This window comes from Scyliorhinus torazame, chromosome 2, assembly GCF_047496885.1.
Source record: "Scyliorhinus torazame isolate Kashiwa2021f chromosome 2, sScyTor2.1, whole genome shotgun sequence".
Classification (NCBI taxonomy): Eukaryota; Metazoa; Chordata; class Chondrichthyes; order Carcharhiniformes; family Scyliorhinidae; genus Scyliorhinus; species Scyliorhinus torazame.
This window is the reverse complement of record NC_092708.1, coordinates 113,964,196-113,991,788: the sequence shown is the minus strand read 5'-3', so window position 1 is coordinate 113,991,788 and position 27,593 is coordinate 113,964,196. Positions and strand designations below refer to the sequence as shown.

The 27,593-nt window shown below is 49.0% G+C and overlaps 1 protein-coding gene across 1 annotated transcript in view; it reads left to right on the top strand.

Moving 5' to 3' along the window:
• The first annotated feature begins 8,535 nt into the window (after positions 1-8,535).
• gorasp2 (golgi reassembly stacking protein 2) overlaps positions 8,536-27,593 on the top strand; it is a 75,980-nt gene continuing 56,922 nt past the window's right edge. The window contains exon 1 of the mRNA XM_072475835.1: positions 8,536-8,691. Within this exon, the coding sequence (XP_072331936.1) occupies positions 8,629-8,691 (63 nt within the window). The 5' untranslated portion in view covers positions 8,536-8,628. The remainder of the gene's footprint in view (positions 8,692-27,593) is intronic.

Below are 27,593 nucleotides of genomic sequence, written 5' to 3'. Positions count from 1 at the left end.
GCAAGAAAAAAAGCCATTGGGAAGAAGGGGGTGAGCGAAGGTTCGTCGTTGAGTGAACGGGTCAGCCCAGCAGCAGGAAAGATGGCGGAGGCTGAATCTCTGGTGTTGCCATGCCCTTCACAGTGGAGAGTCTGACCAACATGATGGCTGGAGAGTTTGAGAGGCAGTTCGCCAAACACATGGAGGTGATGCATAAGGAGATGTTGGCTGTGATGAAGTAGCTGGTGGAGGCGGCAATGGCTGCAGTGAAGGCGGCAGTGTTGAAGACATCGGCCAAGGTACGGGAGCAAGGAGAGAAGTTGAAGGGGGTGGAGGAAGCTCTGTCACAGCATAGCGACCAGTTCACCTCGATGGGTGAGAGTGGTGGACGGCAACAAAGGACTTAGAGCCAAGGTGGAGGACCTGGAGAACAGGTTGAGGCGACAGAATCTGAGAATTGTGGGCTTACCCGAAGAGTGGAGGGCCCGGGCTGACTGAGTACTTCACAAAGCTGCTGACGGAGTTGTTGGAGGAGGGAGAAGAACCGTCCCGGTACGAACTGGACAGGGCTCATCGGTCGCTCAGGCCCAAGTTGAAGACAAACTAGCTGCCAAGGGCTGTCATAATTTGTTTCCACAAATTCCATGTCAAGGAGAAAGTCTTGAATTGGATGAAACAAAGGCGTGAGGTGCTGTGGTAAGGAGCTGGTATTCGTATATTTAAAGGCTTAACTGTGGAGCTGGTGAGAAGGCGGGTGGCCTTTGGTCAGATGAAGGCGGCACTCTGCAGTAATGGTGTGAGGTTTGGCGTGGGCTACCTAGCGAAGCTGAGGGTGACCTATAATTGAGGAACTTCTACTTTGAGGCGGTGGAGGCTGTGGAGGCATTTGTGAAGGCTGAAAGACTGTGGTTAAAATGAGAGATGGGACTGCGATTTGGTTCTGGACTGAAAGAAGTGGGGTGAAATGTTGTATTCAACCTCATTTCTTGTTTCTTGTTTCAGGGTGTGTATTTGTTGTGTATATGTGGGGGGACAGTTGGAGGTTTGATCTTTGGGTTGGCTGATGGGGAGGGGTGATGTACCTTCTGCTATGGGTTACAGTGGGTAGGAGAATATTGGGTTTTGGGGTTATGGCGGTTTTCTGGGGTGCAGTATTTTGCACTGGTTTTGTTTGTTTGTCAAGGATTGGGTCATGGGGAGGGGATTGGGAGGAGGGGGGCCTGGGCAGTGGCCTTCACACTAGCAAGTGAGAGTTGGCTGGAGAAGGGGAGTGTGTTGGGGGAGGGGCCGTGGTCACTGGAACCTGGTCGAACAGGTTTGATGAGCCTGGGAGGTATGAAAGGTGGGAGGAAGGGATCGATACTGGGAGACGTGTTTTCAAGAGGATGTGGATGGGGGGATTCTGGGAAGGAGAAGGTGGGGAGGGTTCGACGACAACAAAGGAACAGGGCAGGTCAGGCCCAGTGTGGGCAGGATTCGGGATTATGATGGTGGTGGATAGGAGGGGCGGGCGGTTGAGAGACCCCTGGTCAGAATAGTGTGGTAGTCACCACTGATTGTATAATAGTTGTAGCGATGATTATCAGAGGTAGTACGGTAAGGCTCCTGTACTATAGGTACGGGGGTAAATCCCTGCCTGCTGGCTCTGCCTAGTAGGTGGAGTATAAATGTGTGTGCACACCCGAGCTGCTTCCATTCTGGTAGCAGCTGCAGGAGGCCACACATCTCTGCTTAATAAAACCTCGATTATTCTGTACTCTCGTCTCATAGTAATTGATAGTGCATCAAATAGTAACGTGGAACGTGAGGGGGTTAGAGAGACCGGTGAAAAGGTCAAGGGTGTTTGCACATTTAAAGAGTCTAGAGTTCCACAACATAGCCAAGGATGGCTAAGCGGTTGGTGAGGAACACGCACTTTTCCTTATTGTATGTGAGGTTAAGGAGTTTGGCGGTGTGGAGAAATTTGAGAAGGTTAGCTGTTGCTCTTATTAGCCTTAGTTTTATTAGCTCTGACTATGTCACCTTTGCTCACGAGTCGCCAGGTATCTTTCTGATACCGCCACGTGGTTCAAGCTCGAGTTATGATTAATAAGACAGCACACCGCTTAGTAAGATTGAAATCAACGGTCATTTATTATGTACAGCAATAAATACTTACACAATAATCCTACTTGCTATATCACTACCTACCACTACTGGCCAATACTTAACTTTTGGGGATGGCCTACCAGGTCAGGGAAACGAATGGCTTATCGAATTGGGTCTGGCCTGCGGGATTCAAAAGGCTGATACAGGTCGATGGCTAGGAGTCTCTATCGGGTAGCGATCGCTGGAGTCAAACTTACGGTTTCTGGTCGATGTTCTTGCGAAGGTTGCGAGCAGGAGAAGAAGGGAGAGAGAGCGATCTGAACTTGGCCCCCATTTTTATAGGGGCCAGGGGCTTCCCGCCTCTCGGGGCGGACCTTGACCCTGAGTCCCAAGTGATTGGACTTGTTCCCAATCACTGGGTTCGATATGCTCCAATAATGGGCGATTCCTCGATCGGTGGGTGGTCGTTCACCTGTCTTTGTTTCGGCCACTGCTGGCGCCGAGAGGTCTGCCCCGGCATTCAATTGCTAATATGTTGCAATTGTTTCCGGGGATAGCCGATTAAACTGCAGATGTCTGGGTCGATGTGCTGCTAATGGTCGCAGGTATCGATCTGGGCCGACTTCCCCAGAGCCGAATACGCTATTCTGTCTGCAGCTGTCCGTTTGTGCCCTGTTGGCTGCTTTTCCCATCAGCCTTTTCGGTTAGCCATTTTATATCGGGTTTTGGCCAAATTAATCGGGAATCAGCCATTTTAGGTGGCTACATAGAGTTGTGGTTCTGCTGGTCGTGGCCGCAGATGGTGACGTTATCTAGGTATGGGCAGGTGGGCCGTAGTCTGTACCGGTCAACCATTCGGTCCATGTCACGTTGGAAGACCGAGATCCCATTAGTGACGCTGAAAGGAACCCTAAGGAAATGGTAAAGGCGGCCATCTGCTTCGAACGCAGTGTATTGGCGGTCCGCCTTGCGGATGGGGAGCTGGTGGTAGGCAGCTTTCAGATCCGCTGTAGAAAAGACCCGGTCCCATTCTCCCTCTCCACATGCCTGTTTCCCCAGGGGTTGTAGCTGGTCGTCCTGCTCGAGGCAATGCCCTTGCTGAGCAGGAATTGACGCAGCTCATCACTCATAATGACCGTGGCAGACGTCATATCGGGGCATGGGATGGCGAAGGGGAATCGGGAGTACTCATCGACCACATTCAGGAAGTAAGTATTTCGGTCGGTGGAGGGGAGGGTCTCTTTGAAGTCCATGCTGAGGCGTTCAAAGGGGCGGGAGGCCTTCACCAGGTGCGCTCGGTCTGGCCGCTAGAAGTGTGGTTTACACTCCGCGCAGACCTGGCAGTCTCTGTTGACAGCCCTGACCTCCGCAACGGAGTAGGGCAGGCTGCGGGCCTTTATGAAGTGAAATAACCGGGTGACCCCTGGGTGACAGAGACCATCGTGTAGGGCCCGGAGTTGGTCCACTTGTGCGCTGGCACATGTACCTCGGGATAGGGCATTGGGGGGCTCGATGAGCTTCCTGGGGCGATACAAAATCTCGTAATTGTAGGTGGAGGGCTCAATCCTCCACCGTAAGATTTTATCATTGTTGATCTTGCCCCGCTGTGTATTATTGAACATGAAGGCAATCGACTGTTGGTCAGTGAGGAGCGTGAATCTCCTGCCGGCCAGGTAATGCCTCCAATGCCGCACAGCTTCAACGATGGCTTGGGCCTCCTTTTCGACGAAGGAGTGCCGAATTTCGGGGGCATGGAGGGTGCGGGAAAAGAATGTCACAGGTCTGCCTACCTGGTTGAGAGTGGCAGCTAGAGCGATGTCTGATGCATCGCTCTCCAAAGTGGAGGGTCTCGTCGACCGCGTGCATCACGGCCTTGGCGATGTCAGCCTTGATACGGTTGAAGGCCTGGTGAGCCTTAGCCGTCAGGGGAAAAACTGTGGAGTGAATGAGTGGGCGGGCCTTGTCCGCATAGTTAGGAACCCACTGGGCATAGCATGAGAAGAACCCCAAGCATCGCTTGAGGGCCTTGGGGCAGTGGGGAAGGGGGAGTTCCATGAGGGGGTGCATGTGATCGGGGTCGGGCCCTCGGACTCCATTTTGCACCACATAGCCAAGGACGGCTAAGCGGTTGGTGCTGAACACGCACTTCTCCTTATACGTTAGGTTCAGGAGTTTGGCGGTGTGGAGAAATTTGAAAAGCTTAGCGGCGTGGTCCTGCTGGTCGTGGCTGCAGATGGTGACGTTATCCAGGTACGGGAAGATGGCCCTCAGTCCCTACCGGTCAACCATTCGGTCCATCTCCCGTTGGAAGACCGAGACACCATTAGTGACGCCGAAGGGAACCCTAAGGAAGTGGTAAAGGCGGCCGTCAGCTTTGAACGCCCTATATTGGTGGTCCGCCTTGCGGATGGGGAGCTGGTGGTAGGCAGATTTTAGGTCCACTCTAGAGAAGACCCAGTACTGTGCAATCTGATTGACCATATCAGATATGCGTGGGAGGGGGTACGCGTCGAGCTGCGTGTACCAATTGATGGTCTGACTGTAGTCAATGACCATCCTGTGTTTCTCCCCAGTCTTTACAACTACCACTTGGGCTCTCCAGGGGCTGTTGCTGGCCTCAATGATGCCTTCCTGCAGTAACTGCTGGACCTCCGACCCTGATGAAGGTCCTGTCCTGGGCACTGTACCGTCTGCTCCTGGTGGCGACAGGTTTGCAATCCGGGGTGAGGTTCGCAAACTGGGAAGGTGGGTCGACCTTAAGGGTCATGAGGCCGCATATAGTAAGGGGTGGTAGGGACCCGCCGAATTTCAGTGTCAGACTTTGGAGGTTGCACTGGAATACCAGGCCAAGTAGCAAGGTAGCGCAGAGGTTGGGGAGGACGGAAGTTGCTGAACTCTACGCCCTGGACGGTGAAGGTGGCGGTGCAGTACCCCAGGATCTTCACGGAGTGGGATCCGGAGGCAGGGAGATGCGTTGGGTAATGGGGTGTATCGCGAGGGAGCAGCGCCTTACTGTACCAGGGTGGATGAAGCTCTCCGTGCTCCCGGAGTCGAGAAGGCAAGGTGTCTTGTGGCCATCGACTTTCACCGTCGTTGTCGCGGTTGCGAGGTTGTGTGGCCGGGACTGGTCAAGCGTGATGGAGTCGAGCTGCGGCTGGTGTTGGTGGGCCCCGGGCTGGTCGGCGGCGGTTGCAGGCGATGAGTGGACCGATGAGGTGCCCGACGAGCAGGGGTCCTGAGGTGCCGTCCAAAATGGGGCCGAAGATGGTGGCGTTAAAGATGGCGGTGCCCACGGGCCGCACGAGGTCTGATGAGGGGAAGATGGTGGCACCCACAGGCCGCACGTGGGTTGCGGGTGCAAAAATGGCGGCGCCCGCAGGTCGCACGTGGGGGGGTGCAGGAACAATGGGGCTGGTTACAGCGGCGATCGATCGGGCCTGGCACACTGCAGCGAAATGTCCTTTCTTCCCGCAGGTCTTGCAGAGTGCGGTCCGCGCCGGGCAGTGCTGGCGGGGGTGTTTTGACTGCCCACAGAAGTAGCACTTGGGCCCCCCGGGGTTGGCTGGCTGCCGCACGGTGCAGGCTTGGGGTTGGCTGGGGGCGGTCGCTGGTGGGGTCCACGATGTCCAGGAGGGGTTCGCCGTGCGGTCGGGGGCGTACGGTTGCACATTACGGGAGGCGACCGTTAGCGAGGTCGCGAGTTTCTCGATCGCCGCGAGGTCGAGCGTACCCCCTTCTAAGCGGCGCTGGTGGATGTACGCCGACCCTATGCCCGTAACGAAAGCGTCCCTGATTAAGAGTTCGGAATGTTGAACGGCTGGAACTGCCTGGCAATCGCAGTTCCTCGCCAGGGCGTGCAGGACACGCCAGAAATCTTCCAATGACTCACCGGGGAGTTGTTGCCGCGTGGATAGGAGGTACCTGGCGTAGAGTGTGTTGATCGGCCGTGTGTAGTTCTCTTTCAGAAGCGCCATGGCTTCAGTGTAGTTGGGCGCGTCCCGGATAAGAGGAAAAATATTGGAGCTCAACCGTGTGTACAGGATTTGTAGTTTCTGTGCCTCTGAGGGTGGTTCTGTGGCTGATCCGATGTAGACTTCAAAGCAAGCTAGCCAGTGGTCGAAGGCCGACGTGGCGTGGTCTGCTTGAGGGTGCAGCTGCAGGCGATCGGGGTTGATGCGAAGGTCCATCGCTGTAAAATCTCTGCGTAATAAATTGATGCACTATCAATTACGACGAGACGAGAGTAGAGAGTAATCGAGGCTTTATTACGCAGAGATGTGTGGCCTCCTACAGCTGCTGCCGAAATTGCAGCAGCTCGGTGAGCACACACATTTATACTCCGCCTCCTGGGCAGAGCCAGCAGGCAGGGATCTACCCCCGTACCTGTAGTACAGGAGCCTTACCGTATTACATCTCAAATGTGCACTATATACAACAGTGGTGACCACCACAAAGGATCTGTTTCTTGGGGGATGATTTGCGAGCTTGGAGGAGTTGGGGGAAATACGGGTTGGTGCAGGGGACAGGGTTTATGTACCTGCAAAAGAACAAAGAACAATACAGCACAGGAACTGGCCCTTCGGCCCTCCAAGCCTGCGCCGACCATGGTACCTGCATAAACTAAACCGTATGCAGTTAGAGTCCGTATCCTTCCATTTTGTTTTAGAAAATATTTTATTGAGGCATTTATAATTTTAACAATCCGTACCCTTCCATTCCCACCCTATTCATATATTTATGTAGATGCCCCTTAAATGCCTCCATCGTACCTGATCCCACCACCTCCCCAGGTAGCGCATTCCATATATTTACCACCCTCTGCATAAAAAACTTACCTCGAACCTCAGTTCTAAACTTTTCCCCACGCACTCTAACCCCACGCACTCTAAACCTATGTCCCCTAGTACTGGACTCTCCTACCCTAGGAAAGAGCTCTTGCTATCCAATCTGTCCATGCCACTCATAATCTTGTAGACCTGTATCACATCGCCTCTCAACCTCGGGCATTCCAGTGAGAACAGACCGACTTTATCTAACCTCTCCTCATAGCTAATGGCCTCCATACCCGGCAACATCCTAGTAAACCGCTTCCTGTACCCTCTTGAAAGCCACCATATCCTTCTGGTAATGTGGCAACCAGAATTTACACAATATTCCAAATGAGGCCTAACTAAGATCCTGTACAGCTGCAACATGACTTGCCAATTTTTATATTCAATGCCCCGACCGATGAAGGCCAGCAATGCAGGTTCGAGATTTTGCAAGAAAGGTTTCCCCGATCTTCCCGATAACGCTGGCCTCCTCGCTGTTGGAGGTGGTACTGTCAGTAGGAGGGTTGGAGAAGGTGGTTGTATCGGCGATATGTGGGAGGATCCTGGAGGAGGATAGGGTGTCCATGGAGGGGGTTAATGTGAAATGGGAGGAGGAGCTGGAGGGGGGCGATGGAAGAGGGACTGTGGTGCTGTGAAGGGTGAACGCCTCAAACTCATGCGCAAGTTTGGGGCTGATACAATTGAAGGTTCTGTATAGTGTGCACCTTAGAAAATCAAAGATGAGCCGGCTGTTTGAGAGGGTGGAGGATGTTTGTGAGTGATGTGGGCGGGGCCCCGCAAACCGTGTTCATATGTTTTGGTCCTGCCCGAAGCTGGAAAGGTATTGGAGGGAGGTATTTAGCACCATCTTGGGGTGCTGCATATGGATGTGGAGCTTGTTCCCCATAGAAGCCATTTTTGGCATGATGGACTGGCCAAGTTGCAGGCAGGAGCGGGGGCAGACGTTTTAGCCTTCGCCTTGCTAATCGCTTGTAGGCGGGTCTTGTTGGGGTGGAGGTCAGCTTCTCCACCCTGTGTCTCGGCATGGTAGGGGGACCTGCTGGAGTTTCTGACCCTGGAGAAGGTGAAGTTTGAGCTGAGGGGGCGAAGGAGGGGTTCGACAATTCTTGGGGTTTGTTTATCATGCACTTTTAGGAATTGCCATTGAATGTTAAGGGGGGAGGGAGGGGTATGTTTGTTTTTCATTTTTGTTCTACGAGGCTATGTTTTAGGTTTTATATTGTTGGGGTTGTTCTGTTGTTTTTTCTTTGTATGGCGAAAATGATGAAAATATGGTGAATAAAAATATTTTTTAAAAATATGTACAGGATAAGGTTGGTTTAATTGGATAGGATAAGATCTGGATGAACTGTTTAGGTTAACTCAGACAGAACCAGGTTAATTCAGATTGGATCAGGTTGGTTTGCTCAGGACCAGGTTAACTTAGAACGAACCAGGTTAACTCAGACAGAACCAGGTTAATTCAGACAGGACCAGGTTAACTCAGACAGGGCCACGTTAACTCAGACAGGACCAGGTTAACTGAGACAGGGCCAAGTTAACTGAGACAGGACCAGGTTAACTCAGACAGGGCCACGTTAACTCAGACAGGACCAGGTTAACTGAGACAGGGCCAGGTTAAAATCACTGACGTGTCTGCCCTTTCCCACAATGCTGCCGGTGCCACGTATTGAGCCGGAGTGGATCCGGTTCTTCCAGTGGAAACATCACAGCCCCAGTCCAGCTGGCAATGGGAGGATCACAGAGTGTGGAAATACCCGGCGGAGGCAGCGAGGGATATCATGTTCTCCGAGTATGTAACTCTTAATTAAAGTGCCGGTCCGGTTCTTGCTGACCGCGCCCACCGAGCGGAGTGGCGGGTTGTCGGTAGGCGAGGCCGGGGTCTGGACCGCGGCCTGCTCCTGCTTTCAGCCAGCCCGGGTGGTTCAGTAACCACCCAGCTCACGGTGGAATCGCTCACTCGGCGTTGATTGCCAGTTTTACTGTATGTGAACTATTAGATTTGGGGGGGTTGAGAGCTTTAGGGTGCGCCAATATGGGTCTGAATTATCGCTTCCCAGCTTTCTTGAACCCCGGGGGCTTGCCCGGCGGTGGCCTGTATCTTTATACAATTAAAGGTGAAGACAGTGGAGTTCAGAGCCTCGCAACTCCGGGTTGGGAACGAAAAATGCAACAACCTTAACGTCAGGGCATTGAAGATTAACTCAGTTCTCTTTGCTTAAACTTAACTTTGTTCCTTTCTCGACCCAACCCCCTGAGAAGCTGGACAGGTATTGGTTTGAGGGTGTGTATTGTTTGTAGATTTTTTTTCCTGCTTTAGTGAGGAACAAAAACAGAATATGTTTAAAGAAGCATACTGTACGTCTTTCAGTAACTTAAAAAGAAAATAATTAATTGCCTGTAGTTAAACTAAATGTAACAAGATACTTTTAAAATAGTGCACCCAGGTGTGTGACATAATGCAGTGTATTTCTAAGTAATGGACAAGTTAATTTGACATGTATGGGCAGTGGTAAAAGTGGATTTGTGGCTGTGTTGACTTTGTTTTTATGTATCATCTTGTATCTCTGTTACACATGTGCTCATGTATGTGGAGTAACTGCAGGGTATTGCTAGTTAATATATAATCTTTATTATTGTTACATTAACACTGCAATGAAGTTACTGTGAAAATCCCCTAATCGCCATACTCTGGCGCCTGTTCGTATACACCGAGGGAGAATTCAGAATGTCCAATTCACCTAACATTGAATGTCTGTAGATGTGTGCAGGTTAGGTGAATTAGCAAAACTAAATTGCCCCTTAGTATCCAAAGATGTGCAGGTGATGTGGGGTTAGAGGGTTATGCGGATGGGGGTGGGCAAGTGGGCCCAATTTAGGTGCTCTTTCAGAGGGTAGGTGCAGACTTGATGAGCCAAATGACCTCCTTCTGAACTTGGGGATTCTATTCCATGGTAATTGTTGGTTCTAGTCTATCCATACTCATTGTTGTACAGACCAAAGAGACACATTTCTTTGTAATCGTTGTGACTTCCCTCAATTAGCACACACCATAATTGTATATTTTCAAAGATTTATCTTTGTTGCTCAGCAGTTTGCGCTGAGGGAATTCTGACCAGTTGTAAATTTGTGACAAGGTTTGGCACTTCCCTTTTCAGGAGCTAGAGAACAAGTTAAAAGTAGGACTTCTCTGGTTTATTTCCAGTGCCATGCATTAGCAAAGGTCAAAGCATGGTGCCTTGGGAGGGCTTCAGGTTGATGTGGTGTACATAGACTTCCAAAAGGCATTTGATACAGTGTCGCACTACAGACCTTTGAGCAAAGTTTTTAAGCTTGTGAATAAAAGAGACAGTACAAATATGGAGATGAAATTGTCTGAATGACACCGAGAGAGTGGTGGAGCTAATGTTTGAATCTGCATGACTTTTTGTCAAAGCCAGAGTCATCCAGACTCAAAATGTTAGGTCCCTTCTCTCTCCACAGATGCTGTCAGACCTGCTGAGGTTGTCCAGTATTTTCAGTTTTTGTTTCAGATTGCAGCATCCTCAGTAATTTGCTTTTATCTTTGGTTAATGGATGTTTTGGGGGGCTGAAGGAATGTTTGTAGTGGAATTCCCCTGGGGTTGCTGTTAGGCCATTTGCTTTTCCTGATATATATCAATGATCTCGACCTTGGTGTACAGGGTACAATTTAAACATTTGTGAATGATACAAAGCTTAGAAGCATTGTGAACTGTGAAGGATAGTGAAGAACTCCAAGGTTGTTGGAATGGGCGAAGAAGTGGCAGATGAAATTTAATGCAGAGAAGTGTGAAGTGATTTGTTCTGGCAAGAAGGACATGGAGATGCAATATAAATAAAGGATACAATTAATTCTAAAGTGAGTGCAGGAGCAGAGGGACCTGGTTGTATATGTGCATAAATATTGAAGTGGGCAGCACAAGTTGAGATTGTGGGTTAATAAAGCATCTACCATCCTAGACTGTACTAACAGGCGCAGTGAATATAATAGCAAGGTGGCATGTAAACTTGTATGGAACACTGGTTTTGCCTTAACTTGTGTATAGTTCTGGGCACCATACTCTTGTGAAAACATGTGTATTAGGGAGAATGCAGAAGAGATTCACGAGAATGGTCCCAGGGACGAGAATGGTCCCAGGGATGAGGGACTTAAGTTATGTGGATAGATTGAAGAAGTTGGAACTGTTTTCCTTGGAAGAGAAGGTTGAGAGGAGATTTTAGAGAGGTATTCAAAATCATGAGGGGTCTGGACTGAGTAGATAGGATTGGTTGAGAACAAGAGTTCACAGGTTTAAGGCTACTGGCAAAAGAAGCAATGGCGACATGAGGAAAAATATTTTTCAAGCAGCAGGATCCAGAATGCACTGGCTGAGTGTGGTATGGACATGTTCAGTCAAGGTGCTCTAGAGGTATTTGGAATGTTACCTGGAAAGGAAAAATGTGGAGGGCTACAGGGAGAAGGCAGGGAAATGCTACAAGGCAAATTGCTCCTATGGAGTGCAGGCACTGACATAGTGGAATATTTGGCAGCCTCTTGTGCCATAACAATTCTGGGATTCTATAATAGCTACAGCCTAGCTATCCTTTGTTTTAGATGCAAAGCAAATGCTACAAAATCACTTGGTGCTTCTTAGATTTGAACTTGGAGTCTGAAATTTACGAACAATTCATGGACCTTCAATTATAGAAATTTATCAAAATCTACAGTTGCCCAGATTGTTAGTTATTTGAGCTATGGTTTTAAAGGACCAATTGGTTAGCCACAAAGGTTACAGACAAATTATCACAACAGACCTGTTGCAGACTCTATATTAACCATTAGCAATGTTGCTTGTGTTTTACATTATGAACAATTTTCAAAGAACAATACAGCACAGGAACAGGCCCTTCGGCCCTCCAAGCCTGCACCGACCATGGTACCTGCCGAAGCTAAAACCGTCTGCACTTACGGAGTCTGTATCCTTCCATTCCCACCCTATTCATATATTTATCTACATATCCCTTAAATGCCACAATCGTACCTGCTCCCACCACCTCCCCAGGCAGCGTGTTCCATATATTTACCACCCTCTGTGTAAAAAAAACCTTGCCTCACACACCTGTTCTAAACTTTTCCCCACGCACTTTAAACCCATGTCCCCTAGTGCTTGGCTCTCCTACCCTAAGAAAGAGCATCTGACTATCCACTCTCTCCATGCCACTTTTTAAAAATTATAAATTTAGAGTACCCAATTCATTTTTTCCAATTTATGGGCAATTTAGTGTGGCCAATCCACCTACCCTGCACAACTTTGGGTTGTGGGGGTGCAACTAACACAAACATGGGGATAATGTGCAAACTCCATGCGGACAGTGACCCAGAGCCGGGATCGAACCTGGGACCCGGGCGCTGTGAGGCAGCAGTGCTAACTACTGTGCCACCATGCTGCCCTGTGTCCATGCCACTCATAGTCTTGTAGACCTCTATCAGGTTGCCTCTCAACCTCCGTCATTCCAATGAGAGCAGACCGAGTTTATCTGGCCTCTCCTTGTAGCTAATGCCCTCCATACCAGGCAACATCCTAGTAAACCGCTTCTATACCCTCTCCAAAGCATCCACATCCATCTGGTAGTGTGGCGACCAGAATTGTACATAATATTCCAAATGAGGCCTAACTAAGGTCCTGTACTGCTGCAACATGACTTGCCAATTTTTATATTCAATGTCCCAACTGATCAAGGCCAGCAAGCCGTGTGCCTTCTTGACCACCTTATCCACCTGCGTTGCCACTTTCAGTGATTGGTGGACATGCCAGTTCTGTATCCAACTTGCCAGCTCGCCTCTGATCCCATGTGACTTCACCTTTTGTAGCAGTCTACCATGAGGTACCTTGTTTTATTTTATTTTATTCTGAGCAGTTGGCCACTTGAGCCTACTCCACCATTCAATAAGGTCATGGCTGGTCCATTTTAATCTCAACTTCACATTCCTGCCTACCCCCAATGATCTTTCTCATTCTTGCTGATAAATAATCTGTCAATCTACTGTCTTAAAGATATTCAAAGACTCTGCCTCAACCACCTTCTGAGGAAGAAAATTCTAAGATGTCTCGACCCCCTGGGAGAGAAAAATGCTTCTTCATCTCTTAAATGGGCACCCTCTTATTTTTGAACAGTGGCCCCTACTTCGAGATTCTCCTACAATAGGAAACATCCTTTCTGCATCCACTTTGTCAAGTCCCCTTGTGGTCTTACGTTTTCAGTTGTCTTTTAGAAAATCTGTTGCACCTGTAAACCAACTTTTTGCGACTCATGCACTAGCACACCCAGGTCTCTCTGCACAGCAGCATGTTTTAATATTTTATCATTTAAATAATCCCTTCTGCTGTTATTCCTACCAAAAATGGATAACCTCACATTTGTCAACATTGTATTCCATCTGCCAGACCCTAGCCCATTCACTTAGCCTATCCAAATCCCTCTGCAGACTTCCAGTATCCTCTGCACTTTTTGCTTTACCACTCATCTTAGTGTCGTCTGCAAACTTGGACACATTACCTTTGGTCCCCAACTCCAAATCATCTATGTAAATTGTGAACAATTGTGGGCCCAACACTGATCCCTGAGGGACACCCCTAGCTACTGATTGCCAACCAGAAAAACACCCATTAATCCCCACTCTTTGCTTTCTATTAATTAACCAATCCTCTATCCATGCTACTACTTTCCCCTTAATGCCATGCATCTTTATGGAAGACTCATCGCATTTTCTGTACCCATCAGCGATACAATACTCCCTTTTCTCTCCTGTTCACGACATTAACTTGTGTATTGATTATTTTTCTCTTTGGCATTCAATAATTTTGTCATCTCTGATTATTCCCCTTTAGTTTTATCAATACGATAAAGGCCGAGAAAGAGTGAACGTGGAGAGGGTTTTTCCACTAGTAAGAGAAACTAGAACCCGAGGGCACAGCCTCAGACTGAAAAAGTGAGACTAGGGGGAATTTCTTCAGCCAGAGTGTGGTGAATCTGTGGAACCCATTGCTGCAGAAGGCTGTGGAGGTCAAATCACTTGAGTGTCTTTAAGACAGAGATAGATAAGTTCTTGATTAATAAGGGATCATGGAGAGAAGGCAGGAGAATGGGGATAAGAAACATATCAGCTATGATTGAATGGTGGAGCAGACCTGATGGGCAAAATGGCCTAATTCTGTGTCTTATGGCCAGCCTGTTTCTCGGCAGCCATGGTGACTTAATTCTCCTCTTTTGGTGGATGCAGATTTTACTAAATTTGTTTCCTCGCAAATACATACTTTTATAGAACTTAATACGACTCCAGATATTCCCTTTGCTACTGTTTGGGAGATACGAAGGCCTGCCTACGTGGCAAATAATTTCATATGCTGCTGAACTTAACAAAGCAATATCTCAATATTGCCCCAATTGATTGACTGAATTATTTTTGTGGGCCAGCAGTATGCACCTACCTCAGCATCCAAACAGCATCTGGCTTTACAGACTAAATTTGAACTCCCTACTAAACAAATGGAAAAGCTTGTACTTCGATTACCATGTACGTTCTATGAGCATGGTGAAAGAAGTGGTTGACTTCTGGTTTACCTGCTTTGCCAGTCAACTTCCATTCAACTTATTCCTGAAGTCACCACACCAACAGGGTCAACCACCACCGATCATCAGATCAATGATCAATTTAATATTTTTTAATTCCACTCTTTATACCTCATACTCCCCTTCAGATCCTGGTTTATTTCACAATTTATTTGATATTATTGACATCAGGGCAGCACGGTAGCATAGTGGTTATCACAGTTGCTTTTACAGCTCCAGGATCCCAGGTTCTATTCCCGGCTTGGGTCACTGTCTGTGTGGAGTGTTACTAACTTTTGGTTGGGTCAATTGGCTCTGTTTTATAATCTTTGCTCTCGAGTCGCCAGGTATCTTTATGATACCGCCACGAGGTTCAAGTTCAAGTAATGATCAATAACTCAACGCACCAATTAGTAAGATTCAAATCAAAGCACATTTATTATACACAGTAAATCGCTACTCATGCATAAATTCTGCTTCTAAGCTACTTCTACAACTAACAGGCCTATACTTAGCTTCGGACTGGCCCACCAGGTCTGGGGAACAAATGGCCTTTCGTTCGGAATCTGAAACTGCGGGATTCAAAGCCGGTATGGACTGGTAGCTAGGAGCGCCTATCTCGTAGCGAGCGTGGACTTGAGACTTACTTCAGAGATGCGGCAGCTTGGACCGGTCACTCTCAGGGATTGCTTCGCGTTGCTGCGTGACCCGGTCAAGAAGAACGATTTGAACTTGGGGGCTTAACTTTATAGTCCCCAGGGGCTTCCTGCCTTTCGGGCGGACCCTGTACCTGGTTCTAGGTGATTGGACTTTGTTCCAATCGCTTGGTTCGATTTCTCCAATACTGGAGCGGTTCCCTGATCGATGGGCGGTCTTGAGGTGTCCGTTAACCTCTTTTGTGTTGGCTCCTGCTGGAGCCGGGGAGTCTGACTTGGCTTTGTTTATCCCAAATGTTGCGATTGTTTCCGGGGATTGCTCATTAGTATGTAGATGGCTGCTGCATTATTATGATGATGGTCGCTGGTATCGATGCTCTCTGGGCTTTTGCAGAGTTTAATACACAGTAACTTGCACCTGCTGGTTTCTGCCTGTGTTGGCTGAATTTCCCTTCAGCCTTTGCTGTTCTCCATTTTAAATCGGGACTTGGCCAACTCAGGTGGCTACACTCCCTCCTTGTGATCCTAACGCGAAGCGTGAAGGATCACATAACTGTGTTGTTTTTCATTCCCTGACTCGGCGAGCACTTCTTCTATGGCCTCTACACTGACCATAACTATGCAAAAAAATTTTAACTGACAATTCTAAGGGGCGCTATCTCAAACAGGGACGTGCATTACAAAACAAGGAAATCGGAACCTCTAACTATCCTTAAACTACACTCACTTCAACATTTCATCACACTAACTTCCTGAACCATACAAACAAAATCATAGCAGTATTATACACATTTTTCTGGCTTGGCAGTCAAGCTCAGGATTGTACAATTGCTCTTGAACATTTCTTTATTTACAACAAATCGCAAACTAATGCTCTTTATTATAGATCGTGGGGGTCGGGGGTCTGGTCATATCCGAAAATAGGGGTTCTTATCCTATATACCAGGGTGGGAGCGTGGTAGGCTCTCCTTTTCCATTTTCTCAGACGAATAGTCTGCACGATCCACAGAGTATCGCCAATACCAAAACGGATTCTATCACGTAGGACAGGGAGTACCAGGTTATGAACCTGTCAAACCAAGGTGGTGTGGTGTCGCTTGTGACTGGGCTCTGGGTACTGTGGGTAAGTGAATCATTAACGGCTGGGGGGTTTGAGGTCAGGGGGTTCGCGTTCACGCGCAACCAAATGTCCATTATAACGATGAGCAACGCGGAGGATGTCCTCATGGTTCTTCTTCTTTCACTTCTCTTCTCTGGTCCTGGAGCTTCTGGAGTTCTGTGGAATCAAGCATAGTGTCTGTTACTATCTTGGTTTAACATCTCGTATGATAGCCTGTCTGTCCTTTAGTGCCAATTACTCCCTTTATAATTGGTCACTGTGTGACTCCCTCATTTTTTTTTCAAAAAACGAATTTCAGGACAAGACAAATACTGAACCAGTGCGAGCCGTTGCGCGGACTGCGATTTACCATCCAAATGTTTGAGGATGTAAATAGCATATGGTTGGCAACCTAAGGGTTACCTGAAACAAAACAAGACTTTTTGAACCAAAATTTTCCGAAATGAGGTGTGAATGGGCCGCGACGGGTAAGAGTTGGATGGAGTCCCCGGGTAGGACTGCGGCTGATGCCGTGTGCCCCCTACCCGAGCGTAGCTGACCAGAGGGGGGGTTCCCAGGCAGGGCGGGTCCCAATGCCGTTTCTCCACTGCCTGAGCAACCGACAAGAACGGGCAAGAAATGTAGTCATCGTGGGGGGTTGCCGTATTGGTTCTACCTTCAAACCAGAAGGGCAGTTATGAACGGGGGTCTGTGTTTCCGTCGACAGATGAGTTCCTCTGAACTGGCGTCTGGGGCCTTAACAAGTCTCTGCGGACAAACTAGTTCCTCTGAACTAGCGTCTGGCCAAACTAGTTTCTCTGACTGCCAGTGGGCGCCAGAAGGGTGGCGTGGGGCCGTGGAAATTTTTTTTCCGGTCTAACATACAACATTTAACAAAACACTACAAACAACATAAAACATGCTGCTGGTTCTATCAGAAAGGACACCGTTTCTCCCAAGCGGTTCCTTTTAAAACATCATCTGGACACCTCAGTTATTGGTTGCGAACAGGGTCGCAAAGGGGTTCTCGTTTTGGGAGTCAGACTCAAAGTATTCATCTTCTCCCGGGTGCCAAACTCTTGAATGTATCAGGGCTGATGGGGCTACATGGTGTGATTTGGGATCGCTCTCATTCCGGATGAGTCTGTACGAATTATCTCGGTGCCAAAAGGTGGTGTCTAGTTCTGTGGGGACGGAATCGGGGTCGTCATTGTAGGTCGGAGGTGGGGTTTGTTTGGGAAAGTGATCGTGAAGGGATCACTCGAATTGTGGTCAGATTCGCTGGGTGTGGGTCCTGTTGCATGGGGATAGTAGGGAGGCGTGCTGTGGCTATCGTCCGAGTCACAGTCGCTGTCTCTGCTGCTGCAGTCTGTGGGTGTTCCGGGGCGGAGCCTATAGTTCGGGGGAGGAGTCGGAGTTGAGTCCGTGGCTGGGCTGGACGTGTTGGGGGAGGGTAGGGTTACGTTGGCTGTGGGCGGGGAGTGGTCTGCTGCGTCGAGCATGACATGGTGTGCGTGGTTAGACTGTGTTCCATATGCCTTCATTCAGCTGGTTGATATGGAACCACGCAGTCTTTCTTTTTTTTTATAAATATTTTATTGAAAATTTTTGGTCAACCAACACAGTACATTGTGCATCCTTTACACAATATTGTAACAACACAAATAACAATGACCTATTTTATAAACAAAAAATGAATAAATAATAAATAACAAAAATGAAAACTAACCCTAATTGGCAACTGCCTTATCACAAGTAACACTCTCCAAAAATATAATTTAACAGTCCAATATATAATTATCTGTCGCAACGACCTATACATATTATACAGTATATATTAACAACCCTGAGAGTCCTTCTGGTTCCTCCTCCTCCCCCCCCCCCCCCCCCCCCCGATCCTGGGCTGCTGCTGCTGCCTTCTTTTTTCCATTCCATCTATCTTTCTGCGAGGTATTCGACGAACGGTTGCCACCGCCTGGTGAACCCTTGAGCCGAACCCCTTAGAACGAACTTAATCCGCTCTAGCTTTATAAACCCTGCCATGTCATTTATCCGGGTCTCCACCCCCGGGGGCTTGGCTTCTTTCCACATTAACAATATCCTGCGCCGGGCTACTAGGGACGCAAAGGCCAAAACATCGGCCTCTCTCGCCTCCTGCACTCCTGGCTCTTGCGCAACCCCAAATATAGCCAACCCCCAGCTTGGTTCGACCCGGACCCCCACTACTTTTGAAAGCACCTTTGTCACCCCCATCCAAAACCCCTGTAGTGCCGGGCATGACCAAAACATATGGGTATGATTCGCTGGGCTTCTCGAGCACCTCGCACACCTATCCTCCACCCCAAAAAATTTACTGAGCCGTGCTCCAGTCATATGCGCCCTGTGTAATACCTTAAACTGAATCAGGCTTAGCCTGGCACACGAGGACGACGAGTTTACCCTGCTTAGGGCATCTGCCCACAGCCCCTCCTCGATCTCCTCCCCCAGCTCTTCTTCCCATTTCCCTTTTAGTTCATCTACCATAGTCTCCCCTTCGTCCCTCATTTCCCTATATATATCTGACACCTTACCATCCCCCACCCATGTCTTTGAGATAACTCTGTCCTGCACCTCTTGTGTCGGGAGCTGCGGGAATTCCCTCACCTGTTGCCTCGCAAAAGCCCTCAGTTGCATATACCTGAATGCATTCCCTTGGGGCAACCCATATTTCTCGGTCAGCGCTCCCAGACTCGCGAACTTCCCATCCACAAACAGATCTTTCAATTGCGTTATTCCTGCTCTTTGCCACATTCCATATCCCCCATCCATTCCCCCCGGGGCAAACCTATGGTTGTTTCTTATCGGGGACCCCCCCCAAGGCTCCAGTCTTTCCCCTATGCCGTCTCCACTGTCCCCAAATCTTCAGTGTAGCCACCACCACCGGGCTTGTGGTGTAGTTCCTCGGTGAGAACGGCAATGGGGCTGTCACCATAGCCTGTAGGCTAGTCCCCCTACAGGACGCCCTCTCTAATCTCTTCCACGCCGCTCCCTCCTCCTCTCCCATCCACTTACTCACCATTGAAATATTAGCGGCCCAATAATACTCACTTAGGCTCGGTAGTGCCAGCCCCCCCCCTATCCCTGCTACGCTGTAAGAATCCCTTCCTCACTCTCGGGGTCTTCCCGGCCCACACAAAACCCATGATGCTCTTTTCAATCCTTTTTTAAAAAAAGCCTTCGTGATCACCACCGGGAGGCACTGAAACACAAAGAGGAATCTCGGGAGGACCACCATCTTAACCGCCTGCACCCTCCCTGCCAGTGACAGGGATACCATATCCCATCTCTTGAAATCCTCCTCCATTTGTTCCACCAACCGCGTTAAATTTAACCGATGCAATGTGCCCCAATTCTTGGATATCTGGATCCCCAGGTAACGAAAGTCCCTTGTTACCTTCCTCAACGGTAGGTCCTCTATTTCTCTACTCTGCTCCCCTGGATGCACCACAAACAACTCACTTTTCCCCATGTTCAATTTATACCCTGAAAACTCCCCAAACTCCCCAAGTATCCGCATTATTTCTGGCATCCCCTCCACCGGGCCTGCCACGTATAGTAGCAAATCGTCCGCATACAAAGATACCCGGTGCTCTTCTCCTCCTCTAAGTACTCCCCTCCACTTCTTGGAACCCCTCAACGCTATCGCCAGGGGCTCAATCGCCAGTGCAAACAATAATGGGGACAGAGGGCATCCCTGCCTTGTCCCTCTATGGAGCCGAAAATATGCAGATCCCCGTCCATTCGTGACCACGCTCGCCATCGGGGCCCTATACAACAGCTGCACCCATCTAACATACCCCTCTCCAAAACCAAATCTCCTCAACACCTCCCACAAATAATCCCACTCCACTCTATCAAATGCTTTCTCGGCATCCATCGCCACTACTATCTCTGTTTCCCCCTCTGGTGGGGCCATCATCATTACCCCTAACAGCCTCCGTATATTCGTGTTCAGCTGTCTCCCCTTCACAAACCCAGTTTGGTCCTCGTGGACCACCCCCGGGACACATTCCTCTATTCTCATTGCCATTACCTTGGCCAGGATCTTGGCATCTACATTTAGGAGGGAAATAGGTCTATAGGACCCGCATTGTAGCGGGTTCTTTTCCTTCTTTAAGAGAAGCGATATCGTTGCTTCAGACATAGTCGGGGGCAGTTGTCCCCTTTCCTTTGCCTCATTAAAGGTCCTCGTCAATACTGGGGCGAGCAAGTCCACATATTTTCTATAGAATTCGACTGGGAATCCATCCGGTCCTGGGGCCTTTCCCGCCTGCATGCTCCTAATTCCTTTCACCACTTCTTCTACCTCAATCTGTGCTCCCAGTCCCACCCTTTCCTGCTCTTCCACCTTGGGAAATTCCAGCCGATCCAAAAAGCCCATCATTCTCTCCCCCCCCATCCGGGGGTTGAGCTTCATATAATTTTTTATAAAATGTCTTGAACACTCCATTCACTCTCTCCGCTCCCCACTCCATCTCTCCTTCCTCATCCCTCACTCCCCCTATTTCCCTCGCTGCTCCCCTTTTCCTCAATTGGTGTGCCAGCAACCTGCTCGCCTTCTCCCCATATTCGTACTGTACACCCTGTGCCTTCCTCCATTGTGCCTCTGCAGTGCCCGTAGTCAGCAAGTCAAATTCTACATGTAGCCTTTGCCTTTCCCTGTACAGTCCCTCCTCCGGTGCTTCCGCATATTGTCTGTCCACCCTCAAAAGTTCTTGCAGCAACCGCTCCCGTTCCTTACTCTCCTGCTTCCCTTTATGTGCCCTTATTGATATCAGCTCCCCTCTAACCACCGCCTTCAACGCCTCCCAGACCACTCCCACCTGGACCTCCCCATTATCATTGAGTTCCAAGTACTTTTCAATGCACCCCCTCACCCTTAGACACACCCCCTCATCTGCCATTAGTCCCATGTCCATTCTCCAGGGTGGGCGCCCTCCTGTTTCCTCCCCTATCTCCAAGTCTACCCAGTGTGGAGCGTGATCCGAAATGGCTATAGCCGTATACTGCGTTCCCCTCACCTTCGGGATCAACGCCCTTCCCAGCACAAAAAAGTCTATTCGCGAGTAGACTTTATGGACATAGGAGAAAAACGAGAACTCCTTACTCCTAGGTCTGCTAAATCTCCACGGGTCTACACCTCCCATCTGCTCCATAAAATCTTTAAGTACCTTGGCTGCTGCCGGCCTCCTTCCAGTCCTGGACTTCGACCTATCCAGCCCTGGTTCCAACACCGTATTAAAATCTCCCCCCATTATCAGCTTTCCCATCTCTAGGTCCGGAATGCGTCCTAGCATCCGCCTCATAAAATTGGAATCATCCCAGTTCGGGGCATATACGTTTACCAAAACCACCGTCTCCCCCTGTAGTTTGCCACTCACCATCACGTATCTGCCCCCGTTATCCGCCACTATAGTCTTTGCCTCGAACATTACCCGCTTCCCCACTAATATAGCCACCCCCCTGTTTTTCGCATCTAGCCCCGAATGGAACACCTGCCCCACCCATCCTTTGCGTAGCCTAACCTGGTCTATCAGTTTCAGGTGCGTTTCCTGTAACATAACCACATCTGCCTTAAGTTTCTTAAGGTGTGCGAGTACCCGTGCCCTCTTTATCGGCCCGTTCAGCCCCCTCACGTTCCACGTGATCAGCCGGGTTGGGGGGGCTTCCTACCCCCCCCCCCCCTTGTCGATTAGCCATCCCCTTTTTCCAGCTCCTCACCCGGTTCCCACGCAGCTGTATCTCCCCCAGGCGGTGCCCCCCCGCCCATCCCCTCCCATACCAGCTCCCCCCTCTCCCCAGCAGCAGCAACCCAGTAATTCCCCCCTCCCACCCCCCCCGCTAGATCCCCCGCTAGCGTAATTACTCCCCCCATGTTGCTCCCAGAAGTCAGCAAACTCTGGCCGACCTCGGCTTCCCCCCGTGACCTCGGCTCGCACCGTGCGACGCCCCCTCCTTCCTGCTTCTCTATTCCCGCCATGATTATCATAGCGCGGGAACCAAGCCCGCGCTTCTCCCTTGGCCCCGCCCCCAATGGCCAACGCCCCATCTCCTCCACCTCCCCTCCTCCCCCCATCACCACCTGTGAAGAGAGAAAAGTTACCACATCGCAGGATTAGTACATAAAACTCCTCTTTCCCCCCTTTTTAACCCTCCTCTTCGCCCCCCACATTCGCCCCACCACTTTGTTCAAACGTTCTTTTTAATAACCCGCTCATTCCAGTTTTTCTTCCACAATAAAAGTCCACGCTTCATCCGCCGTCTCAAAGTAGTGGTGCCTCCCTCGAAATGTGACCCACAGTCTTGCCGGTTGCAGCATTCCAAATTTTATCATCTTTTTATGAAGCACCGCCTTGGCCCGATTAAAGTTCGCCCTCCTTCTCGCCACCTCCGCACTCCAGTCTTGATAAACGCGGATCACCGCGTTCTCCCATTTACTGCTCCGAGTTTTCTTCGCCCATCTAAGGACCATTTCTCTATCCTTAAAACGGAGGAATCTCACCACTATGGCTCTGAGAATTTCTCCTGCTCTCGGTCCTCGCGCCATCACTCGGTATGCTCCCTCCACCTCCAACGGACCCGCCGGGGCCTCCGCTCCCATTAACGAGTGCAGCATCGTGCTCACATATGCCCCGACATCCGCTCCCTCCGCACCTTCAGGAAGACCAAGAATCCTCAGGTTGTTCCTCCTTGCGTTGTTCTCCAGTGCCTCCAACCTTTCCACACATCGTTTCTGATGTGCCTCATGCGTCTCCGTCTTCACCACCAGGCCCTGTATGTCGTCCTCATTCTCGGCTGCCTTTGCACGCAGTCTTTCTATTGGGGTACTTTATCTTGTAGACAGAAGGGCTTACTTTGTCCGCAATGGAGTATGGACCCAAGTACCAACTCCCAACACCTCCAGGCTCGTTCCTTTACAGGACGCCGCCATCTTCATCTTCTTCCATGCCGCCCCCTCTCCCTCCATAACCCACTTGCAGATTATCGCCACATTTGCTTTTTTGCTCCCCCCATGTCACTCCCGTAAGTCAGCTGACGCCTGCTGACCCCGGCTTCCCCCGCCGTCCCATTGACCTCCCTGCGTGGGAGTCTCCCAATCCATATGCATTCCTTCGTTCCCCTTCCTGCCTTTCTTCCCGCGCGCGGGAAAACACCCCGCGCTTACCAAAGCCCGCTCCACCCCCTCTGGCGCAGCTCCTGTCGCGGCCTTGTCTCTCTCCCCCAGCCCATGTAACATTTCCTGCGTGTGATTGACCCCCTATATACAACAACCATCACACATCAAACCCCAAAACATCCCCCCCACCCTCACAAACCCTCAGTTAGAGTCCAACTTTTCGGCTTGTACAAAGGTCCACGCCTCTTCAGGCGTTTCGAAGTAATAGTGTTGGCCCTTGTATGTGACCCACAGTCGCGCTGGCTGCAGCTTTCCGAATTTCACTTCTTTCTGGTACAATGCTGCTTTGGCCCGGTTGAAACCCGCTCTCCGCTTTGCAACCTCCGTGCTCCAGTCCGGGTATATTCGGATCTCTGCATTGTCCCACTTACTGCTCCACTCCTTCTTGGCCCATCTCAGGACCCACTTTCTGTCCGTGAACCGGTGGAACCTCACCACCAACGCCCTTGGCGGCTCATTTGCCTGGGGCTTCTTCGCCAGCACCCGATGTGCCCCGTCCAACTCCAGCGGCCTTGAAGGGGCCTTCGTGCCCATCATCGCCTCGAGCATCGTGCTCGCGTATGCCCTGGCATCAGCCCCCTCCACTCCCTCAGGGAGACCCAGGATTCGCAGATTCTTTCTCCTCGACCTGTTCTCCAGGTCTTCGAGTCTTCCCGCCCACCTCTTGTGTAGCACCTCGTTCTGCTCCACTCTCACCGCCAGGCCCACGAGCTCGTCCTCGTTCTGACTGACTCTTTTCTGTACCTCCTGGATCTTAGCTTCGTGGGCCTTCTCGGTGATCCCGAGTCCTTCAATTGCCGAAAGCATAGGCACCAACATCTCCTTGCGCATCTCCTCGCGCTGCTCCTTGAAGCAGCGCTTGATGAACTCCTGCAGCTCCCCTTTGTCCTTGGCCGCCGCCATTTTGTTTTCTTTCCCTCGCTTCTCCCGTTGCTCCAGTGCCGCTCCTTTGGCCGTTACACTTCTGGTCCGTTTCATAGAAGTTGGAGGGGGACCTCACTCTTCCCTTCCCCACGGGCTGCGTCAAAAAAAAAAAGCCTCGTCCCTGCTTCTTCAATGGCCTTGGCAGATCTTTTCACAGTTGTTCCCTCTGCTGCTAGAATTCACCTTTGATAGAGTCAAGTCAGATTGCAGCTTTAAGCTTGCCCTTCCCCCGCCTGCATGCTGGAAGAGGCCTTTGTCTATTCCTGCAGCACAAGCCAAATGTTTTACTGTTTCTGCCGGGTCTGGTAGCCAAAAGACATAATATTCCTGGGGGACACTGTCAGGGAAATGCTGCAGTCTTGTCCCACACCGGGAAATGTCAAACAAATGCTGTGGGGCCCTGTAAAAGAGCCCAAAAGTCCGTTCCAAGCGGGAGCTACCGAATATGCGACCTAGCTCTGCATAGCCGCACCCGGAACTATTCACTGAATTTAAATGCCACCGGCTGCCGTGGAGTGATGGTCTGGGTCTCTAAGGATAATGTTTCAGGCATGCCCTGTTTTGTGCCAGTTTTATGGGTGGCATGGTAGCACAGTGGTTAACACTGTTGCTTCACAGTGCCAGGGACCCAGGTTCGATTCTCGGCTTGGGTCAGTCTTAATCCGGTTTTCTCCCACAAGTCCTGAAAGACGTGTTTGTTAGGTGAATTGGACATTCTGAATCCTCCCTTTGCACCTGAACAGGCGCCGGAGTGTGGTGACTAGGGCATTTTCACAATAACTTCATTGCAGTGTTAATGTAGACCTACTTGTGACAATAAAGATTATTATTTACAATATAAGTTTATGAATTCTTATCTTATCTTTCTCTATTATTATTCCCTGTTTTCTGAATGCTTTCTCTTGACAACCCCTCCTTCCTACACTCAGACATCTTCATCCGCTCTTTTAACGAGTGATCAGGATCCTCAGCATTGCAGTTCATACTGGTCTTTTTCCCATTTAAATGTGGATCTCAAGATATTAGCTGAAAGCTTAGCCCACTGTCTTGAACCTGTCCTTCCATCTATTATCTCTCCTGACCAGACAGGGCAAACAATCCTTCTTTAATTTAAGGTGTCTTTTCAATGTTATTTACAAGCATTCAACTACTCATCTTCCTGAGGATAACTGGATGCAGAAAAGGCTTTTGATAGAGTGGAAGGGAACTACCTTTTCTTCACTCTTCAAAAATTTGGATTTTGATCCCTTTTTATAAAATGATAAAACTGATTCATTCCTCCCCAGTTACTTCACTACGTTCAAACACCAACTCTCATCTCTTTGACCTCCATCAGGCTAACCGACGGGCCTGTCTCCTTTGCCCCACCACCCCCCTCCTATACTTTCTGCCTTTGCTTTTGAGCCCCAGGCAATTTCACGACGGACATGTGGAGATATATGGGGTGGAGTGCTGCAGAAATATTTTCTATAACTGATTACCACCTTTAATTGTGTGATCTGGCCTCATCTCTTCTATATATTTTCTCTATTCTTGAGCTATTTGGTCATATTTCAGGTTTTAAAATTAATTTGTAAAAGAATGACATTTTTCCTGTTAACTTTATTACCAACAGTTAACTTCTTTCCTCCACTTCAAGGTCTCAGTAAACAGCTTTAAATAGTTAGAAATTTTAATTAATCTTTTGGAGACCTTTTTAAACTCAACTTTGACCCTTTAGAGGGGCAGCACGGTGGTGCAGTGGTTAGCACTGCTTCCCCAAGGCGCTGAGGACCTGGGTTCAATACCGGCCCCGGGTCACTGTTTGTGTGCAGGTCACTGTCTGTGTGCAGTTTGCACATTCTCCCCGTGCCTGCGTGGGTCTCACCCCCACAACCCAAAGGTGTGAAGGGTAGGTGGATTGGCCACGCCAAATTGCCCCTTAATTGGAAAAAAAATAATTGGGTACTCTAAATTTTAAAAATAAACTTTTACCCTTTGGAACATATGAAGCACATTGGTCGTAAATTCTGTAAAGATTAATATTTTGTCAATTCCTATACTTATTTCAGTGCATTCCATTGTTTATCCCCAAGTGTTTTTTCAGGGCACCAATTAATTTCTTCCATTATTTAGAATAAGAAAACACCCAGAATTTGTAAGATCCAAGCATTTAGGTGGTCAAATTTTAAGTTTTATTATTGGTCTGCTAATATCTATAATATTTTTTTTTTGGCTTCACTCCGACCCAGCTAGTTTAGTGTGGATGCAATTGGGGGCAGGTTCCTGCCAATCCACATCTCTGCCTGCTGTGTTGTGCTCCTCCAATCCTTTCTGAACCAGTTGCCTTTCTTCAAACCCTATCATTAGACAGTCACTTAAGATTTGGAACCTGTTCAGAATATACTTTGGGCTACAATCTCTCGCTCTCTTCGCAACCCCATTGATGCAAATCATTTATTTCCACCTTCATTAGGAGATTCTGCCTTTAAAACCTTCTACGCAAGAGGCATCAAAACCTTTGCTCACTTATATATTGATAATGTTTTTGCTTCTTTTGGCTTTCTCTCGGAAATGTGATCTGTCCCACATGTTTCTTTGTTTACTTACAAATCCGAGATTTTGCTCTTTTAAAAAAAAAATCAGTTTCCTTTATTGACTCTTAAATCATCAATTGATTTATATCTGAACTAAATCCTTTTGTTAGAGGTTTCATTTCCAAATTATTCTCTAATCTTTTCACTACACTGCCCATTTCTACCTTTTTAAAATCTTTAAGAATTTGATACAGCATTATCGAAAGACGTTTAAAAAAAAAAAAAAATTTAGAGTGCCCAATTATTTTTTTTCCAATTAAGTGACCATTTAGTGTGGCCAATCCACCTGCCCAGCACATCTTATTGGGGTGTGGATACTCCTGAGGACCCACGCAGACATGGGAAGAATGTGCACACTCCACGCGGACAGTGACCCGGGGCCGGGATCGAACCCATGTTCTTGGTGCCGTGAGGCAGATGTGCTAGCCACTGCGCTGCCCTAGCATTGTCAGAAGATAACTGGAAGTCTATTCTCTCTCGTGTACATTCCTCTTCGGTATGTGCAAGGCATGGCTTGTTTAATTAAAAATCTTATATTGGATCTATCGATCTATCTCGTTAAATTATCCAAGATTTATCCACATTTTGATTCCACCTGAGACAATTGCCATA